Source organism: Colius striatus, chromosome 4 (assembly GCF_028858725.1).
Source record: "Colius striatus isolate bColStr4 chromosome 4, bColStr4.1.hap1, whole genome shotgun sequence".
NCBI lineage: Eukaryota > Metazoa > Chordata > Aves > Coliiformes > Coliidae > Colius > Colius striatus.
The window spans coordinates 7,333,031-7,356,722 of NC_084762.1; the positions used below are offsets into that span (position 1 = coordinate 7,333,031).

Here is a 23,692-nt window from a genome sequence, read left to right on the forward strand (position 1 = left end):
GCAGACCAAGTATGTCAGCACCACTGCTCCAGATTTTAAAAGTATGCTTCTTTCTGCTAGTCCTCCTGTGACAAGAGGGGATTCCGTGCTCTCTGGCATTGCCAGACTCCAGAAATACAGCATGTAGCTTTCCTTTGCTCACTCCCTTAGAAGCAAACCCCAAGAGAAGCTGGGTGCTCAGCTGCCTACAGTGATCCTCAGCCCTGGCTGGCATAATGCCCAAACTAAGCAGAGAAAAGAGTCTATTAGAAACAAAACAAAACAGAAAAGAACAAACAGAAAAAGTAAAGAAACAAAGAACAAAATGCATCGGGACAGTACTGAAGTTTGAGTCAATGAATAGTCATTAATGCTGACTGGAGTGTCAGTGTGAGATTAAACCAAAACCAGGCATCAGCAGTGACAGTAGTTGAGAAGCCAGGGAACTTGGCTGGCAATCAGAGCTGGTAGGTCACCACTTTCCCCTAGAGGGTATGACCTTGTCTGGTGACCATGCAAGTACCAGAGCTCACCTGAATTGTACCCCATAGTGGTCATAACCAGAAGAGTATCTCATGTAAGAAACCCAGTAAGAACTTGGGCTCTGAGGAGCTTAGCAATGTCAGAAGTTAAGCAGTTTTCTAAGTGCTGAGAGACTGCTCCAGTACACTGATTAGAAATGGGAGGCACAGAAGTATATCCTATGAGTGGGAATTTAAAAACAAACACATGATGAAAAGTCTGGTAAGATTTAAGCACAATCAGTATTTGTGATACATATTTTTATGTGCTTGATAGCAAGTTAAGGTGGCAGGGATCTGTGCATTAACTTCATTACAAATCCAGAGAACTTTATACTTTTTCTATCTTACACTGTAGCACTGTTGCTGAGTCACCAAGCTAAACAGCCAGATGAATGTGGGATTCTTGTAAAGGAGGAACTCACACAAAGAAAAGAAATTGTTTCCTATGGGGATGTAGAAGACAGCCCATGTCTAGTGTATGCCAGTCAAACTCAAAAAGTTACTCCTGTTTCTTAACCCTTAGATGGCAGTACCTCATGCAATGCTTCACAAATTGTAGCTTCATAGGATGTGACAATACAAGATGACACTATAGGAATAGTATGGTCACTCTTCAGAACAAAAAAAGAGGCTGAATTATGAAAGAGGACTCATACATTACATTACAGAGCACAATTTATTGTGGAACAACTATTCAACAATACATTATCTGCTAGTTGTTGAATTGTAGAATAATTACTGTATGATGTATGTAAGTTATATACAGTGTTATATTTGTTTATATATGGTTATATTTTTACAAGATAAGGGAGTGATTAGTTCAGTATTCTAATTCTTTGCAATAATTATTTCTGAATTGGCTAAAATAATTACACTACAAACTAAGGAAACAAATACCTAGTCAGCCCTCATGAGATAATTGTATGCTTGTGATATAAGTTTTTCACTTGAAGTTCCCAACAAAGACATCACACAAGTTAAAGGAGTATTTTTTTTTCTCTCCTGCAGATTTGAAGTCAGTTGGTTTACTGGGTCACATTTCTTTCTCCAACCAAAGTGGAACACTACTACTGTGTTATACATTTCCATCTGGCCAGTCGTCTATTGTGATGCCAGTTCTAATTGACATAGGAAATAGACCAAAACATGCCTGAATGAACATTTAATTAGCTCCCATACCAATTATAAACTACACTTCACTCACCTTCGACCGACTGACAGAAGTAGTAACGATAAATTATAGAGTAAGTGTAAATAAAGTGTTTTTAATTAGTGTAATTAATCATTTCACACATTCTCCAACCTGCTTTGCTCTTTTGGGTAACAGCTGAAAGAATGCACCAGCAAAACTCCTTTAATGTCCTTTAAACATTCATTTACAGAGTTAACAGGTTGAGGTGCCTTATATCCCAGAGAGTGGAACCATCTCCAAACTGTTAGTATATACCTAATTAAGAACTTCAAATCACTTACTGCTTCTTCTACCTCCCAGGTCATTTAGTTTGAGGGTAAAATATTGATTCCTACCCTACAACGTACCTTTTTTGTTAGTTCATTTAAGTGTGTATCCTCACGGTACACAGTTGCTAAGTGCTCCTAAGGCTGGGTTTGATTTGTTGCCCAGTTTTGCAAAGGAATGGCTGCTTAAGACAGACTTAATAAAATAAAAGATCAGATCAAGTATTTGTAAAGTAGTTGCTGAATTTTTCACTGTTCAACTGTATTTGATATCCTGGGTGAATCCTAGAACTAGACTGAATGGACAATAACATCAGGGTTAGCCCTTCATGGTAACCTGCCAGTGTCCTTCCAAAGTATTTGACAATAAAGAAGAGGGTGTGATAGTTAAAGATGGGCAGACTTGTTCCCAGTGATACTAACTTTTTAATCTCATTGGTACGTCTTCTTTTTGAAGTTCAAGTCCCAGAATTAAGCTGCATACCCAGCTGGGATGAGGAGCAAACTTTCCTCTCCAGATCAGAAGGGTAAGGAACATTTGTTTGTTTTAAACCCTTCTGTTGCAGCATGGCCTATTTTTTATGTCATCTGAAATGTTCTTTGAAGAAATTCTCGATGAGATAATTTAGGCTGGATTTGAAAAGGAGAGGGGAAGGGAAGCCCAGCAAGTGCCCCAGGGGGTGGCAAGGAGCAGCCACCTTGCCACTTAAGTACAGACATCTCCCCTCCTCCCCATTTTCTAGTCTCTGGGGAAGCTGCAAAAAGTGCAGGTGGAAGCAGCAGAGACAGGGGCAGTTTGGGGGGAAAACCCTGGGAACTGGATGACAGACTTTTGTGGCTATCATAAGAAGATGATACTCTCTACTCTCTTTGAGGTAGAAAAATGAGAGATTAAACCAAGGCAAAACTTAAGATCTGAAGATGAAAACAAATCCTGTCAGCTACAAGTGGTCAAACAGATTCTTTAGGAAAAGAAGGATTTTATTCAGAAGGATCTATTAGCCAGATCTCAAACAGAAGGTAACAAGTAGCTATAATACAACAATAGTAATAAGCATTGTCTCCATTCTCCCTTCAAATCCAGGACTAGTACTAGAAAAATATTTTCAGATCTATCAAATGATAGGAGATATTAAACAGTAAAGATATCAGAACCTTTATATTATAAGAAAAACTTGTAACAAAGGTATTCCATATCCTAGTAATTAAGAAAACTGTGAAAAAAGGAAGTGTGGGGGAAGAAAATGCATATATTAAATTAAGAAATAAATTATAATCATTTGTATGCTAAATGATAAGCAGCTCCCTTGTTCTGAAGCAAACACATCTCTTTAGATGAGAGGCAGCAGTTCTTAAATGAGTACACTGAAAACAAACTTGCTTTACAAAAAGAGGAATGTAATTTATATGCAATACCATGCTCTACCAGCATTAAGAGAGCTATGTTCTACCTACAAATAGAGGAAAAGGCTTTAGTGTTGCTGCAGAAGCTATTCTTAGGTTCTGGAAAATAGGATTTGGTGGGAGCACTCAGAAATGTAGAATAAGTTCATTTTCATCCAGGAATTCTATAAATTATAAATATCTGGATAAACGATGCAAAGACTAGTCTGATACCATTATATAAGAGAACAATACAAGGATATCCCTTCTGACCCAATTGCTATTGGCATGAATGATGAACAACACTTTATTTCAAGAGTAAGTGAACTGGAAATAGAAAATAGTTTTATTAGATGCTGATGTGTTCCTGTTTGAATGGAACCTGCTTTAGCAGGGGGTTAGACTGCATGAGCTCTAGAGGTCCCTTCCAACCTTCACCATTCCGGGATTCTATGATCATACACTTTTTAAACAAGATAAAAATTCTGCCACTAACATGAGAGGAAAACAGAGGTGTTGGCTAGGATTTGAAATAATAAATCACTACTCCAAGGGACAGCAAAGCACCATAAATGTCCAAGAAGTAGTAGAAAAACATTAGACTTGAAGTGCATAGGTAAAAAATAAGGCCTGCATCTCTCTCCCAGAAGAACTACTTGATTACTGAAAGATTGTGGGTTTTTCTGATGGTCATATTCAAATCCCAGTCAGGGCTGGGGGCCTAGCACTAATGTCTAATTCAGAGAGGACACCTGACACTAACTGTTTTCCAGCTAATGAAGTGCCTCCAAACAAGAGGAATCTGTGCGATTAAACTAGGACTACAGAGAGGAAAATATGATCTCCTCTTGGTGTTTGGGAGAATCGTGTTTCAAACCTTTGTCACTTGCAAAATATTGCCTGGTAGTTAAAATCCATCAGCTATCCATCTCTGAGGGACAGGAAGCAAACCAGAGAAGTAAGTAGCTCATCAATGGCTGATCTTAGTAAAGAAGTATTTCACAGGGGAGAATTTCTTTAGGGATAGATAACTTTTATGGCAAAAAATGTTTAGGTGATATAAGAGAACAGAATTTCTAGTGAAAGACATAAGTCTTCTGGAAGTCAGGAAATGTCTTGCAAATATGAAATACTAGCAGACTCATGGAATATATAACAGGGTAACTTCAGTGTTACTCACTCAGATAGTGTCTGTTTTGCCTTCTATACTGTACCACACATAGTGCTAGTCCAGATATTTGCTTGAAATGGAATATAGAGAGATCTGCTTTTATAAGCAATACTTAATAACATTTGACAGTGGGAAAAAATCTGGAGTTTCATTAGTAATTAGAGAAATTACTGAAGATGCTAAAGGATGAGACCTAAAGACATTCACTGAGCACGAATAGTTTTATATATATTTTAAGCTCAGAGTATAGAAGTTGCCCTTGTCTTTGTTTTTCTTTTAATAGAAAAAGCTATCCTAAATTTAGGTTAAAAATGAGGATAACCTACTACTGCAAATTTTCAAATGACTCCAAGATTAAACCAACTTATTTTGTAGAAGATTAATCATATTTTATGAAATTGCTTGCTAAACTCTGCAAATATCAAAATCTCTGACAGATAATTTATCATTGGCTGTTAGGACGATGTGCTTTATAGAAACAATAGAGAGAAATGACACAGAAACAAGGAGGGCAGCAAGGATAATAACTAAATTCCATTTCTACACTGTGGAGGACAAAAAGAGAAATAACAATATCCTCTAACTTTCCATCTAGGAGTATTTAAGGATGGATGATCTGGAGCTCTTCTGGCAGTAAAATTTCTGCTCGGAATTGTTACACCTCCATGAGAAGCCTCTGCCAACAAAACCTTGTCAGTGGCCTAAGACATGGTGTGAATTACACAAAGAATATAAATAACTGATTTCCACAAAAAGCATGATTTGCAGGCAGTGACTATTAATTCTGTGAATCTCTGCAGGTGGTACTCAATATTAAGAGTGGCAGAAGTCATAACAGTACTCCACTGTAACAGACGTTTGCTATCTCTTAAATAATCACTGTGGAACTACAGCAGAACAGTACCTGAACTGAGCTTCTGGATGGGATTAGATACATTTCTGAATGTGACCACATGAAGAAACTTGCATGCAGGAGGAGTTGCTGCAGAGAATCATAATGGTTGGAAAAGACCTTTAAGATCATCGAATCCAACGCCATAGAACCACAGAATCAAATGTTGCATGCAGCAACACAGACAGGAGGTGTGGACTCAGAAGGAACTGTCACGTTTCCTTTGGGGAAACACTGAATTTTGGCATCAATAGCTGTTATCTTTTAATTTGTATTTTCATTATCAGTCTCCCATTTTGCAAAGAATAACCACATTTGAAATGGAGCGTGGTCTTTGTTTACAGAAAAAGAAAAAGCCAAGTAAATTAAGAACATATTTTGCATGATTAAGTTCTAATTTTTTGGAAGTATTTTATACCTTTGAAGACTAACTGTGAATGTCAAGTGTTCCTAGTCACCCCCTGTGCCTGGCGCAGCATAAAGCTGCTATTGACAGCATTAAACTAATATGTTCCTGTTTCATTTCTAGGAAATCAAGTGAGATGGTTACAGACATCACACAAACATGACTCACATGGAAGCTGAATGCATTATCAGAAATTAAAATATTGGACAAATCTCTTCTTGATAGACCTAAATTAGGCTGTTGAAAAATAACAACAATTAAAAAAGCACCCACCAGCTTCTTACTGTAAAGAAGATAAAACTACTCACTAAGATGTAATACAAAAGGCATCAGTAGATCTAATAGGCTTTTATGTTGTTCTATGAACTTAACTACGAGCATAAAACAGGTTTCCTCTTCTTGTGCAAAGCAGAACTCCATTTTTTCCCCAACCTCTGACAGGCTTAAACCTTGAACCTTTTCTGCCCACAAACAAAAATGGCTATTTGGTCTCTGAGGCGAGCCAGTTCAGAATGTGTTTAGCATGCTGCCTCAGAAGTCAATTAAAAAGTAAGTCAAAAAGGTCAACATTTTATGTCAATCTTTTTCATCTGCCAAAAATTCCTCTGCCATAAACGAGAAAGGACACCTTTTCGCTCCTACTTTCTCATGCAGTGTCCACAAATGGGTACTACTCTCTGCACTTGGAAAACACATTTCTCCATTTGGCCAGAATGGTAAAAAAACAGAAGCGATTCCTTACTCGGTTATCACTGAAGTCACAGAAATCCTACTTTATTGAGAGCTATGTAAACCAAGTGTAGCACAAAAGAAATCAGACCCATACCTGCCCAAATTTTCTGTTCCATATACATCATTTCCCACAGGCTAACAAGCCAGCTATCTCTTTTTCAAGGCTGTATCTCCACGCTGCTTATGCTCACGAGCTGGCACTGGCAGAGCCCGGAACGATGTGGCTCTTGGCACTTGTGACTGTGCCAAGAGCGCGGGCGCTGGCACGATGCTGAGGCACGAGTAGGGCGAGTGGTTTATCAGTCTGTCGTGAGGATGTGGGTGCATTTGTTTCCTGGCCTGTACTACAGACACAATATTTACCGCTGTTCTTTTGCGCTGTAGGTTCGAATGCCAAAAGTCTTTCTTTGTTCTGCTCCTATGGATGCGACTGTAAGTCACTGTCATCTTCTAATGAGTTTCAACAACTGCTTCCTGTAGTAGATGAGGGAACACCTGATTGCCTGTGCAGGATTTGTGTTTGCCACAGACTAAGCATTGCAACCTCCTTCCCATCTGTGATGACACCAAACTGGGAGGATATGCCAGAGGGCTGTGCAGATCTGTGCAGATGTGGACAGGCTGAGAAATGGGCAAAGAACCTCATGAGGTTCAACAAGGACAAGTGCAAAGTCCTGCACCTCAGGAAGAACAACCCCGGGCACCAGCACAGGCTGGGGATTGACCTGCTAGAGAGCAGCTCTGTGGAGAGGGACCTGGGAGTTCTGATGGGCAGCAAACTAAACATGAGCAGCAATGTGCCCTTGTGGCCAAGAAGGCCAATGGCATTCTGAAAGGCATCAAGAAGAGTGGGGGCAGCAGCTTGAAGGAAATTCTCTGCCTCCTCTACTCTGCCCTGGAGAGGCCACATCTGGAGTCCTGTGCCCAGTTCTGGATTCCCCAGTAAAAGAGTGATGGGGAACTTCTGTAGGGAGTCCAGAGGAAGGCTGCCAAGATGATGAGGGGAATGGAGCATCTCTCTGAGAAGGAAAGGCTGCAGGATCTGAGACTGTTTAGCCTGGAGAAGGCTGAGAGAGGACCTTAGTAATACTTATTGATAAAGTTGAGGTAGGTTGTAAGGGAGCCCTGGCACAAGCTGCCCAGGTAGGGTGTGGAGTCTCCTTCTCTGGAGGTTTACAAAGCCACCTGGATGAGTTCCTGTCCTCACTGATTGAGAGCAATCTGCTTTAGCAGGGGGTTGGGATGGATGATCTCTAGAGGTCCCTTCCAACCTCTACCATTCTATTATTTTGTAATTCTGTGAAATTAGAAATGACTTACTTGCAATGTTGTCACAGTGTTACCATTGGACTCCCAACATGACACATCAATGAGCAATGTGCAGTCACCTGGAGCTGCGTTAAGCATGTAAAAAGTCAGATAGCAAGGGCAGTTTTACACAGAAAATGTGGTGTGATTTTTAGGGTCTTTTTTTAATTTGCTTCTGAGGATGAATTGTCATCTCTTCTGGGGACAAGAGCCTAAGGCTTTATTTCATGATGTGTGAGAACACAAAAGATAAAGGAACTGGAAAAAGAAAAGATGAAATTAAAACAAGAAGGGAAGCACTAGACATAAAGATATAGTAAAACAATAACAGGTAGTTTAGGGAAATATGGGACATTAAGAAAAGGCAAGAACATGGGAAAGGAGAGGTGTGGGGGAGATACTAGGATGGCATGAGTATATCAAGCTGGAGAGTCCTTCCTGAGGAGCAGCCTGCAGCAGTTTAGGTCCAAGAGTAAAGGCATGTTCTGGAGCATCATGTTTTGAACAATACTTCTGCCAGTGGCTTCTAGTGCTTTCTCCTTGAGAAGCCTATAAAACCCTACCAATCTACACAAGAGCCACAGAAGAATTGAAGCAACTGAAGCCTTGCACAGGAGGGTACTCACAGCAACCCCTGTGCGATCTGTGAGGAATCAGGTGAGACAAAAGCTGCTTCCCTGAATGATGATGGTTCCTACAGCCTTCACCTGGCCTCTTGTTTGTAAGCAATCACACCTGAACACGAAGACAGGCAGCAAACCAAAGCAAGATTAAGAACAACTGGACCCAAGTCACAGACCCTAACACTCCACTGTTAGAAACCCACAGTAGACCATGGCTGGTGAAGTAGATGCCAAAGCCTGACAGGAATCCCAGCAGTGAGACCCCATACTGTGGCCCTGCTCCTAAATTTGACTCTTTGCAGTGGTTTCCTCCTGCCTGCATGAGGGAAGAGACCAAAAAGGAAAACTTCACTCCTGCTTTTCCAGTGAGAAGACCGCTATGTATTTGATAGGATGTGACACGTCAGCAACAAAGATGTGCCTGTTTTACTTGTCCCTTCCCATTCCAATACCTGTGATAAGAGCAGAGGTGATGAAGTACTACTAAATGTCAGTGTTTAAACTACTTTTCATCTGATGCTATTCTCAATACCTTTGAACTGTGCTTCTGATAGAGGCTGAAAACAATAAAGTCCAAGCTCAGGAAGCTCTGTGCTGATGGAGCATTTCCTGAGGCAACACTGGATATAAACACTGATACTGGGATGAAAGACCTGGCTTTCAGATCATCTCTAGAGTCTGTTTCATATTATCAAATCTTAATGTCTTAGCAGGCTTTAGTGATGAGTCTACAGAAACTTTACATGGTCAGCTATTTTGTAAAGACATTAATCTCCTGCTGAGGTCTTTGTGTTTGCCACCAGCCAGTGGCTATAACGATGTTAAATGACACGATAATGATTTCATGCTCACACTTAGCAAGACTAGGGCCAGAAAGGAGAGGTGGATGAAGGAAACAATATCTTATCCCTGTTTCTCACAAATGTAAGTATTTAACAACTGCTTCAAAAGACTGAACTTGACCCACGGCTGAGATGATTTCTGTACAACTTTCTCTGTGAGAACATACAATGAATATCTGTGAGACCACTCTAACAAAAGGTGTCCACCTTTCAGAAGATTTACCCCGTTACAAATTGTGCAAAGAGAGCTCTGAAACTCCAAAGCTTTGAAGATATTGAAAAGATTTGTATAAGAACAGGTAGATGGAAGAGGCATTCGAAATGCCCAACTGTAAATACATACCCTGAATATATTACAATGCTGACAGAAATTTTGTCAATAAATCAAAACTTCTTCAAACCTTATACTCTGAGGGATTTATCTGGAGCTAAGAACCTTTCAGTCAGACAGTTGCCAGCTTTGCATTAATGCAGCAGAAAGGAAAGTGGTGTGACCCATTGTTACTCATTTCTACCATTCCTATTCCAACGACTCCAACCCTAAACCAAGAGAGGGACATGTACATGTCAGTTTTTCAGTTCTGAAACGTACTCAAAGAGCACATGATTCCATTAGTGTTTGTGTTTACCAGGAGATCCCATGAGAACACGTCCCTTGTGTGCACAAAGAATGACTCAGCTGGATCACCTTGGCTCTCACAGCAGATAATGAAATGGAAATAACTTCATCTATCAACAAATTGTGAGGTCCACTGATGCCAAATTTCATCTCATTGAGCCTGTCAGCCATCTGACAGGTGGCAATTTCACAAAGCAAGAGCTATAGGATGGAAAACAGATAAAGGCACATCCTTTTACACATTCATTGTGTCAATAGTGCCTTTTTGTTTCAATTCATTTTCAGTATTTATGAATAAAGCAGCTGATAAAGGATGAAAATCATAAAGGTTGAACAAGGAGTGCTCTTTCAAACTGGGACATCTGCTTTCACACTGAGTAAAGAGGATTTCTCTTATTCTAAGAAACTGCTGAAACAAAACTGAAGGGAATAAAACAAGAGCTTAGCTCATCTATTTAGCCTCAGAATCAAACAAGGTATATAAGTGAAAACTGCATCTGTCTAATACAACAACCATATATAATTTAATGTGATAAAAGTAATCAGTTCTTGTCACATAAGTCATTCTTTGGAGGAAACAAATTGACATCTAAATGATGTTACTACCCATTTGTACTGCATTTTGGGTAAATAATTTCAAGTGACTAAGGGTTAATATATTGTGGGATTGAGTCCTCAGTAGTGAGCACTGCTTTTTGTTTCCCAGAAGGACTGAGACATCCTTAACTACCTACATTTCTGTCACTATGTCACCTCAGTGAAATGCACTCTGAAACAGCATTAGCCGAGAAGGCAGCGTTATTTAATCTTCATTTCATTTATCTCCTTTTCGGTGTGTTGAATTCTTCAATTAATCCTGGGCACTAGGACAAAAGGTCACATATATAAACCAGAATATCTTTAGAAAATATTTTGGGAAAAAAAATATTCTGTGGAGTCAACTGGCAACGTCCATTGGGACAAAATGCAACTCCAATACAAGCCATTTGCTTTACAACTGAATTTTAAAATGCAGCATTTAAAAACTGTCAGAGAATTGGAAGACTGATCCAAGAGAGTTTCTGATCCATGTCAATAAGAACTCTGGCTGTAGTCTGTGGTATTGATTTAGAGAGCAAAGAAGGAGTTTTTCCACATGAAGTGATAAAGCAAGCAAAAAATAGTGGAACGATTCAGTTTCAGTCAGACACTTAAACACCAAAAGCTCCATAAATCTGGCCCATAATCCTTTTAAGACCGGTCTTATGCTCATTTTGTGGAGACTGAAGCAAAGGAAATAGCATGAAAGATTTAAGTATAGATACTTCAAATTAAAATTAGAGACTTTGGGATTAGGAGACATTCGAGCCTGTGGTTTAAGTCAGGAAGAAAGTGCCAATGGATTTGCTCAGTAATCTTGGCAGCCCGTCTAACCCTCATTTTGCTGCCGCCGTGACAGAAGGAGCAACCACTGCCTGTCTCCCCTGCTGTAGCCTGTAAGGATTCACTGTAGTCTGTGAGGATTCAATGAGCTTCAGCTAATTATTTCAGAAATGGTTTTGATGCTAGTATCACGGCAGTCCTCCAACGTGGCATGCTAGTGACCCACAGGGATTGGGGTACAGAGGAGGCAGGAGGAGGGAAAGAAATACACGACCAATATCTGCCTCTTGTTCTACATTTATCTCACTCTTACATTACCCATCTATAAAATGCAAATCGACAAACATTGGCAGGGAAAGGTAGTTTGGTCCTCAGCGATTGCTCAGAGGCCCCCTGTTTCTCAGTGTCATGGAGGATGAACATCTGAGGGCCTCAGGCAATCCATCAGGACCTTTCCCACTTATCTGCAGGCCAGACTGCGACCTTATCGAGCCTTAATGACAAATGTCCTCAGCAATTGCCCTTCTTCACACAGTTGTGTATCTGTGTTTATTCTCCTTCTTTCTATGAAGCTTTCTACCTCTTCTTAGATGTAATGGAGGGGAAAAAAATGAAGAAAAATAACCTCCCAAAAAAAACAGGTACACTGACTAGGTTGTTTAAGGAATGAATCTGAAGTAGTTGTGTGATTCTGAGGCAGTAGTGCAGTGATGGAAGGGGATGAAAAATGTGTCCTATTTCCTTTACCCTCCACTTTTCCAGGCTTTCTAATCTGAAAGAATTTTGATCTCCACAATACATGTATGACCTTTGCAAAAGTCTTTTTCCACATCTTTCTCCACTACATTAACCAATCCTGCCATGAAAATACTTTTCCTGAGCTACAGTCACTATTCAGTACTCCTGAGACTTAGGTCTGTCTGAAACACCTCAAGTATAATCTCTGTCCTGAATGAAATGTCTCCCCTCTGCTTGTTTCCTTCCTCAGTGATTTCAGGTTCTACACTTACTGTGCCTTCCTGTCCCTCTCCCACAGCTCATCTCCAGTGTCTTATAAGCAATTAGCTTGGCTGCCACATGTCTGGTCTTTCTCCTGATCTTTTTAAAGTGATAGTTATTTGTGTTCCTTTGGTCACAAGCAGTATTTTTGAGTTCCCATTAGAAAGAGATAATGGTGGAGGGAAGAAGCAGTCTCAGAGTGGAGCAGCTAGCTCTGCAGCCAGCTCCAGGCTGCCATGCTGGGTGTTACCGTGTTCTAAAGCAGGGAGGAGGAAGGATCAAATGCCCTCGCAGTGACACTGAGGGACAAGGCTAGTTCCAAGGACACACCGTATCTAATGCACCTGCCTACCCTCAGGGGCTGAGGGTATGTATGGACTGCCATCGTTCTGCTGCTGACATCCCCACAAACACTTAGGGCAGGCTGAACTCCGCCCTGATTCCACTAAACCTGTCAGATCATGTTTGATGTAAGCTGGAGTGATACAGTGGTGACAGATCTATAGCTATGTAAAGATAATGAGAAATCACTGCAGCACAGGGGACTAGACCACAGAGATACAGGTTCAGGTCTTAACTCAGCTGCAACTTCTTGTGTAATTCTGGAAGTTTCCTTACTTTTTGTTTGTTCCCTTGTGACTGGAAACACATGATTATGGGAAGCCAATTTATACTGAGATGGGCAACAGTGCAGCAGCTCCTCTCAGATGCCTAGAACCTTGTCCCAGAGTCAACATAACCACAGAAAATACAAAGCTGTGAATCTGCCCAACTTTGACAATAATTACTTTTAAAATAGTCATCACTCTGCTTCCAATTTTCCAAATAAATAAAAGCTGCATTTGCTGATTCACACTCGGTAAAGATAATTAGTTGAGCCTCTCTTAGCAATACAGAACTCTTCCTGTGTAAGCCCCTTTCATGTGACTTGTCTCATCAGACTTTTTTCATGGCTTTTATTTGCTACTAAAAGGAACAGCACATGTGAAGTGATGTTTGGGATTTAGAGTATCTTGCTGCTTGCTATGTGACAACTTTCTAAAACTAATTCTGACAAAATCAGAGTGTGTGAAGCCGAATTGTAAAGATTCTTACTACAGACACGCTAATCCTCTACAAAGGAAGAGCTACTGGTGGATTAACTTGGTAGACTAGAAGCACAGAGTTCAGAAAAAGAGGCTGTGGTCACATCCCTGGGCAGGTTTTCATATTATGATTTTAAAAGGCTGTCTTGACTAGACTAGAACTGCCATGGTAGGCTAGGAGTGCTCTCCTCAGTTGGCCTTGTTAGTTGAACTACAGCAAGGCAGTCACAGTGCAGAAGTAAATATAACTGAAATTGTAAAGTTAAGAGCTCAAAAGTTAGGAAATGCCAGACTAAATTCCCTCTTCTGAATCATTGCTCTTCCCCTCCTTCCTTGCCTTACTGCCAGTGCACACAATGCAAAATTATTCAGGGTCTTGTAGCTGCCTTATTTTTTATTGCATGACCTCAGGCCTTCATTGAAAAATGTACAACACAAAAAAGAAAAAAAATCAACCCAGCATCCTAGTGGGTTATTGTATCACACACAACATTTATTTCAAATATAGCATGGATAATGATTTATAGAATACCTGTAAAGTGAGACATTTATGTACATCTCATTTCCTATTTGGAGACTGAAGGAATTAAGACCAAAAGTGTCTATGAAATACTATCACTGTGTGTGAGACTCTTCAGAGTGAGTTTTAAACTTCTTTTTATATCACACTTCATATATTTGAGTCTGTGTTTCCACAGCGTTCGGTGAAAGCTGTTTGTTCTCAGCACAACTGAGAACTAACTGGGAACACCTAAAGATCTACCGTCTCAGTAGAAGATTTCACAAGCATAACACGAGAACTTTAGGACAGAAAAGAGGGATACAATTAAATTTTAAGTGCAAAGCTGAACTGTCACATATGAGATTTTTGTTTTCATTTAGTATGTATGTTCTACTCATTGCTCAGAGAAGTGAGAAGCACTCCAGATGAAATTCCCCTCTAGTATGCTGTGTAATCCGAGCCTTAGCTTTAGGGTAAATGAGGCATGGACAGAAAATGTACAAAACAGGGCATGATAATAAGAATTATTTTATAATGCAGTCATAACAAACTCAAATTATGCTGTACAGACAGCCTTGACTTTGGTACTTTTGAGTTGGCAAACATAGTAACATTTTTACTGTCTGATGTGTTTGTGGTATTTTACTCTAAACTGAAAAAGGCCCCCAAACCAAAATGAAAATCCAGTATATGACATCCTAATTGCATTTATGAATGATTAGCAGAGCTGCAACTGTTAGCTTTGGCGTATATATCTGATCCTTAATTAAAACCATAAATGGCAAATAGCAATCTAGTTTCATTCTGAGGTAGGCCTGGAGCAGAGGAGTACAGGGCACTGTGACAAAAGCCTTCACAAATATTTCCTGACAATGAAGATGATCAAGCTTGAAGCTCTGTGGGGAAGCCTGCTCCCTTGTGAGCATATGCACCTGCCTGTGTCTTAGGGACAGCTATTGTCCTCTCCATAACTCTATCACTATTCAATCTCTCAAATGTCACTCTCATCACTCTGTTCTCTCTCTTTGCACCGATCCCCTGATCCCACAAACAAAGCATCCAATCACATAAAATAAGCTTTCAACTCTCTGACTGGATGTCCTGCTTCAACAGATCTCAGTTCCTTCCTTGCTGGTCCCTTACACAATCCATCCTATTACTCCTCAGTCACTATTTTCCATTTGCCCACATCCCTTATTCTCCTTCCCATCAATCTGCATTCCTCCATGTGTTCTATCTTTCTGTGACACTCCTCTTTAGTATTAGTTTTCCCCATAAATTTGCTTCAGTATTAGTTTTCTTCTCTCTATCCACTGTCTTCATCTTTCCCAAGTTTATTTTTTCTTATTTTCCATCTCTTCAGACAGTTTTTCATTTTAATCTATCGAATCATATCTGGAAGGCAATCCTTACCATGTTAATAATTGAATATGTTTCTCCCCACCCTCAAATAAAGAAAGAATCAGGGCAAATTACCAAGGCTTACATTGTTTCATCATGTTTTCCCACTTTTGTTCAGAACAAGCAACATCTTAACAAAAGGCTTAGTGACATTATTGGCTGAGAAATTTTTTGCATCGTGCCAGGCACATTAGCTGTGACATTTACTGCAAATCTGTGTTTAAAAATAATGACAAACATTGTGACCAATCAAAATTCTGCATTCGGTTTACAGTGTCTTCCTTTCATCACCTGATGACCACATTTCGGCTGATGACTCGTCATTATGCTAGAGAAGCTTTGCAAAAGGTGGCTGTCAGATTCCATTAGCTTTTCCAGAGGAAAGGGACATCATCGCCTTTGGTTTTGAGAAAGCTGAATTTGGGCAGCCACCTTGAAAGCCATCACTCAGTCAGAGGGTAGGCACTGGGCAGCAGGGGACTAAAAAAAGACAAATGTGGCTCAACTGAGCAGAGAGAAGGAGATGTAATGGAATTTTAGAGAAAATGAAAAAGCCAAGGTAATACCAGGAGCTGCAGTAGGAGTAGAATGAAAGTGGGTATAGATTGTGGCAGATGAGAACAGAGTACCACACAGGAGACTGAGGAAAAGGAAAGGTAAACAGGGAATTAACCTGCTTTTTCAATACTTAGTGTTACAGCTAATAACAGATCTCTTAACCTGATGGAAAACTTTGTCTCAGTGTACATGACTCATGAGCACAAGTGTTTGTAGATATCTGCTCTACAAATAGGTTGATTACCATGTCTCTTGTTCCCTTTTGCTGTTTAGCCTTGATTCATTTCCCCAACACCCTGTCCTAGCAGATCTATCCACTCACTGCACAATTCAGGAAACAGAATGCCTGCTAAATGGCCAGTGAGCCGACCTTTGACAAAACACTGAAGCATTCTTGCTATGGTTGCATTTTTCATAACATCTTTAAAGAGTTCACCTTTACTCTTTCTGTCTGTATACATCTGAAAACTTTAGTCTTTTAGCTGGCCAAGTACAAAGAGACATCAGAATTATTCACAGCCCACTTTACATTTCATTTTGTTACTTTTGCCTTCTGACAAAGTTCTGTTTGAACTACTTTTGTAGTGGTGATACCAAAGTCTTGTGACATGACTTTATCATATAGTACAGCAATACAACAATAAACAAAATATTTTCCTTAAAATATATTCCACTTTTGGTGGTTTTTTTTCTCCCACAAACTAGCAATGAGATTCTCTCTGTTACAAAAAAACCCAAAAATTAACTTGCAAAGGCAAGGCGGCAATTTGCCTGCACTGTCTCCTGTCAGTATCAGAAAACAATAAAGAAAATCTCTACAAGGTTCAGTTTTAAAGCATGAAATGTTACAAACTTGTCTAAGTTCAAGAAAACACACTTTTATCAACTTACTTTCGCTGGCTGAATAGTCCTGTGGATCGAGTATCCCTGATTCCTGCAGTGATCTAATACAAGAGTCCACCAGCTCCAGACCAGTGGTGAGCTCATCTTCTATATCCTTCTGACCATCTGTAGTAAAATAAACAATATACAAATGTAAAAGAAAGGTAAAAGGAAAAACCAGTTATGACACAAAAAGGTAGAAGTATCCACAGCTGATGAAGGGATGGAGAACACACCAAGATCATATATTCATACTGAAATTTACGCCACTCTTTGAAAGTTTGTTACAGAATCACAGAATGGTAGATGTTGGAAGAGACCTTTAGAGATTGTCTAGTCCCATCCCTCTGCTAAAGCAGGTGTCCTTGGATTAATAAAAGCAAAAAGGGAATGGTCAGGTCTAATCTTAAAAAAAGAGAGACATTTAGCGATGCCCCCTCTCAAAACCCTACTTTAGTCTTGGTGTTCTTTTGTCAAACCTAACAACTTGTCCCAAATTTTGCCAGTTTTTTAAAGTAGGATTTTCACACACTAGGCAAATTTCCTCTTCTTTAGGAAATATGATCATTCTGTGAGAGAATGTATGCAATACATATATGTAGATAAAAACATTACCTTGTGTTTGCCAGTGAAACTGCTCTTCCGTTGAACTGAAAAGAAGAAAAAGAAAAGCGTTAATTTTTGATGAAATGATTCAGTATTGTGCCATTGATATTCAGATATAATTGTATTATAAAGGAATTGATTTCTGAATAAAAGATCTGACGTAAGACTAAATATCATACTTAAAAGATATCAAGTATTGTTTTAAATATTTTTTAATTAATGACTTGCACAGCATTCGTTCAGTAAGAGGAAACATCTGCACTTCTTAATTTAGTCATTTAAAACATACCTATAGAAACTGCACTCTTGGTCTTGATATCCAAATCACAGTATTCCAAAGAAAAAACACTAACATTTTGTAACTTCTTTGGATCCCTTGTCTGATATTCCGTTTTTATAGAAAAAGTTACAAACTACTTTCTCAAGTGAGCAGTTACATCTGATTTCTAAAAGAAATAACACGTATGATTTCTGGTTCTGCTGATGGTTATGTGCATTTTTATATTATTCAAATGTGCAGCTAAGTTAATTCAATTGGCCTACACAGGAGAGTAAATTTAGATGTGTCTGTGCTTCTGTGCACAAGCACTTAAGCAATGAAGGTCTTAATTTTAAAATAATGAACGTGTACATGAGTTAGGTAGGTTTTTTTCCCTATAAAATGAACAATATGTTCAATTGAATGATATATTCAATTAGGCAATGAGTACACTTTCCTCTAAGGCATGATCTGTTTATGCTTCAATATAGATCTTTCTCACATGCCAAGAATACAAAAACAATTGAAATAACTCGGTAATAATCATTCCTTTGGTAAGAGTGAACTGGTTATTATGGTCATGATTAAAACACTTTTCTGAATATTTTTACAAGATATTTATAGAGGAGAACAAAATCATTTCTTGCATCCATTGGTAAAAAACAAAGACATATATTATTTTAACTTTTTCAACTATAAATTGCTTCATTTATGATGCTGAGAATAAATGCTCTTTTTACTGAGCAAATGGATTTTAAATCTTGAATTGTTTTCTCTTTTCCCAAAAGATGCTGAATCTCATGAATATGTGAATATAGCTCCTAGTACCTACATACTGAAAAAGAGCAAAGTGAATGAAAACAAATGCTGCTTTTTGGAAGCATTGTTTTACAGGAAATGAACTCGGGTTAATTATTTATCAGATTTGATAGTGTTAAAGAAGAAAGGAAAATTGCCTAGTTTACATGTAAATATTTCTAAAAAGACAACTCTTCATTTCCAGCTGGCATCAAAAGTGTTAACCTGACAAATTGAAATCTGTACATCATCACCAGTTTCCAAATATCTACCATCTGTGGTTTAGATTGACTGACTGTAGTGAGGTTTCATAGATTAGGAAGATAGCGCTTTGCTATGACACTGAACTGAAATGCTGGCTTCCAAGTCCATTGTTAATAACATCAAAGACAAACATAGCCACAGTCCTCTGGCAAATAATAATGGCAAAGTGTTAAACTGGAAGGCAGTACTTTAATTTAAATTATCTTTACAAATGGAGCCTCAATGAGTGTTGAAATGTAACTTTTTCTAATTTGAGATCCATTTTGCCTGGTTTTCAAAATCACTGAACCACTGCAGCTTCAGCCAACATGCTGGGACTTGAGAGTGAACTTCCTTTCTGGAATTCACATCATCCATAATTGGCAATGTATTACTTCCCTCTTCCAGCATCCAGATTTGTATGATAGATATGTTCTGTCCAAAGACAGAACAAAAAATGTAGTATCTCAGGTGGCATTCTTGCTGGCAGAACAAATTACTACGTGTTGCTGGCAAGAACACAGTGATGTAAAAGACTGTGCCACCTCATCCAAATCATTGAGAAAAGAAAACCCAGTCTATGTATAAAGAGTAAATTATCATTTCCAGGAATTGCAGCTGAGCCCTTTTAAAAGCAGTAAATTCATATAAAATGTAGAAGTTAATTATTGGCATAGTACAGAGAGATAGTATTAAATGAATCAGTAGCAGCTGATTACTAGTGATCCTTAATATGACAAGTCTGATTGCCATAGAAATATTTTAATGTATTCACCTTGAGAAATCTTAGGTGAGATGATTTAAAAAAGGATTGCAATAAATTTTGACATATTTTGGCTTTTCCAGTTTTCTCACAACTACTGTAATGGTCTTCTAACAGATCCATCATCAAAATTTGTATCCTAATGCTACCTTCTCCTTCAACATAAAGGATATGGAAGAGGGTGTCCAGGGGAATAGTTGAGTCGCTATCCCTGGGGGTATTTAAGAGACACGTAGACATGGTGTTTTGGGCCATGGTTCTGTGGTGGCTGTGGCAATGTTAGGTTAATGGTTGGAGTCAATTATCTTAAGGGTCTTTTTTTACCTAAATGATTCTATATTAAAAGTGCATATGGTCCTACAAGGATATTAATATATGCCAGTATGAAAAGAGTGTTGCTTTCCCTAGTTAAATTTAAGCTCTGTAGCTGTTGAACACTTCAATGTAGTTGCACACAGCTATTATACTTGGTCACAAACTGATCATAGAATCATAGAATGGTAGGGATTGGAAGGGACCTTTAGAGATCATCTAGTCCAACCCCCCTGCAGAAGCAGGGTCACCTAGATCAGGTTGCATAGGAACGTGTCCAGGCAGGTCTTGAAGACCTCCAAGGAAGGAGTCAGTCTTGCAGATGAACACATAAAGGATTTCCTTAGAAAAATCTTATTAGAATTCAACAAAGTTTATCTACTCTGCTTCTTTTTCTTTTAATTTTGACTTTTTTTTTTAACCTTCACTTTTGCTGCTTTTGGCCTGAAAAGGATTCCTGACTGAAGCAACCTGACGTGTCTGTGCAGGGAGCCTTGGGGCTGTCACACAACTGTGCCAAATCTGCCTGAGTGAATTAAAGTGCTCTTTTTTTGTGGGTTTTTTCTTTTAGGTGTTTTCCAGCTTCACAAGAGATCTGTGCAATTGGCTGCATGCTCACATCAAATTCTAGAAAAGACAAAAAAACCCATAGAAATATTAACAATATTCCCCCTAATAAATTTTTCATCACCTTCAGCAAAATAAAGCTTTCTGCTTTAGTTTTTCAAAAGAAAAAGTTTTAATCATCAACCACTTTTCTGCATATTGCTATGCCTCATTATCTAAGTTTGCAAACTCTACCAACTTCAACTGAGGAAGCTGAGCAATAAAATACTTTATTGAGAAGTATGGAAATCTGCACTAGAGCTTGAGGAGGGAGGAAGTAGATTTTAACCAGCATTGTATTAGTATAGTATTAGAAAACAATATAACATTTTAATGAGCTGAGAACTCAGGCAGGTGTAATTATTACCTTCCTTAACCCCAAATCAGCAGAATAATTATGAATTATTTGCTGTATTCTTCTTTCATTATTGGTAGGCATTGCTTCCTATACCTACTTCAAATGTTCTGTTATAAATAATACCAGTATACTACTTAATTCTGTTCAAGCAATGTAAAGAATCCCGTGTCATCACTCAATTATATGAAACTTTGGGCTTTTTTTATACTTATATTGCCTTTGGAAAATAGGATTTATTGGAGGAAAATCCCAGGGAAGCAAAACAACTTAAGAATGAGAAGATAATGTTAAAAAAACAACCAAACAAAAAAACCCCAACTAAACAAAAAAAGAACATTGTCATTTGTTTAGCTCTGGATGTTCATCTTAAACTTAATGAACCTATCTTCTATAAGGATACACCACACTGTGCCTACAACTTTACCTTTAATAGCCGTCTGTGCAAGGAAATACTCCTGTTAGAAATTGTTTTACCTCCCTAGGCAAGAATGAGTGAAGTAAATACCCACAGAGTGGTCATCTTGATTCCAGTTGAACTCACATGTTCCCATTTCTGCCTGCATGTAATAAAAGCAGTGAAGTAGAGAGAAACCTTCGATGTGTGACCTTGCATACTAGGAGGACGAAAGGCAAATGAGCATAGCACACTGCAGGGAGCTCGTTTTGGGGAACATCACATGATTAGAGCACTTGGGGAGCTCTGCTTGTTTCTGCACAGTGTGGAATGATCAGAAGCACAAAGTGTTGCAAAAAATACAGCTTCTACGGCCAGCAAAGGATGTCTGACTATTATGAGCAATATGTTTACATCAAGTTTCTCTCTTTTCAGGCACAGATACAATAATCCCAGTCTGAGGTACAGTACATCTATAAACAAGCAATGAATTAGGCCTTTAGGAGCTTTCATTGTTTCTTCCTCAAACTCAAATAAAGCTAAACAAGTCCTCTTCAAGATAGACTTTATAGGAACCCAGCAGAACAAGGTGAGCTATGTATGACCATCTAACACCTCTCCCCACAATCTACAGGAGGCAAAAGCAGTTTTGGTGGTGTACAAGTGCATGCTCAAAGGGACACCAAAATACTGCATTCCTGGACCATGCTCACCAGCTACATTTCTATGAAAATAACCAGAACCCTCATGGGAGGTAACCCAGAGGAGGGAAGGCTGTTGAGCCCTTTGGTGGAAGAAAAACTACCTGAGACATCCCCAGACAGCATTACGATTGGGCCTGTGTAAACATCCAAGGATTCACTTTCAAAGCAGGTGCTAGGGAGCAGCAAGGGCATCTTGGATTCAGCTGAACTGCTAGCAGCTGGGAATGTGCCTGTGGCCCTGGTAGCATGGACGAAGATGGGACAAAGGCAGCTTTCATCAACCTCCCAGCCCAAAACACAATTCGACACTACCTGGTCACAGCACCAATCAGCTGGGTTAAGTTTTAGACATTGCATAGTCTAATCTGAGACCTGACTCGTTTGAGACAGAATCATAAAATAGTGTGGGTTGGAAGGGACCTTAAAGATCATCTAGTTCCACCCCTCTGCCAAGAGACACCTTCCACTAGACCAGGTTGCTCAAAGGCCCATCCAACCTGCCCTTTGAACTCTTCCAAGGATGGGGTATCCACAACCTCTCTTGCTTCTGAACCATGCAGTGCAAGAAGGAGGCTCACTGTGCTCCACATGCTTCTCCTAGCACAGTATTTATTATGCAGCCTGTGGAAATTAATTTTTGCTTATCCTGTGCACCAATACATATCAGTGCACATGCACATCAGGCCATGTGATTTAGTTATTCAAGTCTCGTGCTCCTCAAAAAAAACCATAGCAAAGAGACTCAGTTGTTGCAGAGGAGGGATGTAGGTCTCTCATTCACTCTTTCTGGCACACCTCATGATTTATCATACAAGTTGACAGGGCAAGTTCACAGCTTTGTGTTCCTTTAATTATCCAAGAGATGTGTGTGCCTCTTCTTTGTGTGAAGTCATTCAGTTTACAGTTGTCACTCATTTCTGGAGAAAGTGGTGTAGCTATCTGCCACACAAAAACAATTCTTTTTTTTGTTCTCTAAAAAAAATTCATGTACTTCTATCTAACATTACTACAGAACAGCTATGAAAGGATTTTCCCAAGGAGTTCTATTTTTTCAATTATTCCTGCAACAGAGCGACACAAACATCGCTGTACATAATTACAGCCAGATACTCTCTTACTGATTTTTAAATTGCTATTCTGGTTGTGAAATATGGAAGAAAAAAAAGATTCAGGAGAATTTCACAAAAAGCAAGGTAGCTGAGAAACTAATGTTCCATATAAAGCAAAGGAGAAGATTTGAAATCAGGAATAAACTTCAGGTTATGTACAAAACGATCCAAGACGAAATTTGACATGAAATAATCCCATGAAAAAGTCCCAACCCCTCAATAAATTACCATAGAAAAGATCAACCCCCAAGTGCACTTTTTTTTGTTGACCAATTTAAAATTTCTTCAAATCTCTGACTTTGGGAGTGACCTCTATGGATATGACACAGTAACTTCTCTCAAATATTTAATTGCATTCCATTAGTCAACTGTGGTTTCAACTTGTCTACAATATGAAGAAGTCCTTTTGATGTTCTAACAAAGCTAATCCAATCCTCTACAATGATTCTGGAAAATGTTAAATAAACCCTAACAAATCAAAATAAAGAAGCAATACCCACCACAAATCCATATATATTTTACTGATGGCTGCTCTTTTGTACTCTATGAATTTCAAACTGATTTTTTAAATCATTATGAAGTTCTTCTTAACTGCAGATGCCAGAAAGCCATTCAGGTGGTTAATTCCTACCTTTATTAGAAAAGCCTACAAGTTCCTCAGGGGAACACAATTGATTTGTTTTTTTTTTCTCCCCAGACAAACTATTGTTATTCCCTAGGTTTTACAAAATCAATAGCAGAACTTTGTGGCTGTGCTATGATTGTTTGGTGCTTCTTTCCAATAATGTAGGGAAATATTTGCAGACAAATTTTC

The 23,692-nt window shown here is 38.9% G+C and overlaps 1 protein-coding gene across 3 annotated transcripts in view; it reads right to left on the bottom strand.

Moving 5' to 3' along the window:
- The window catches only part of CTNND2 (catenin delta 2), a 496,550-nt gene that overhangs the window by 272,465 nt on the left and 200,393 nt on the right, over window positions 1–23,692 (bottom strand). For all 3 annotated transcript variants that reach the window (XM_061994768.1, XM_061994770.1, XM_061994769.1), the window contains 2 exons: window positions 17,342–17,376; window positions 16,736–16,852 (listed from right to left, as the gene is read on the bottom strand). In XM_061994768.1, coding sequence (XP_061850752.1) covers window positions 16,736–16,852; window positions 17,342–17,376 — 152 coding nt within the window. The remainder of the gene's footprint in view (window positions 1–16,735; window positions 16,853–17,341; window positions 17,377–23,692) is intronic.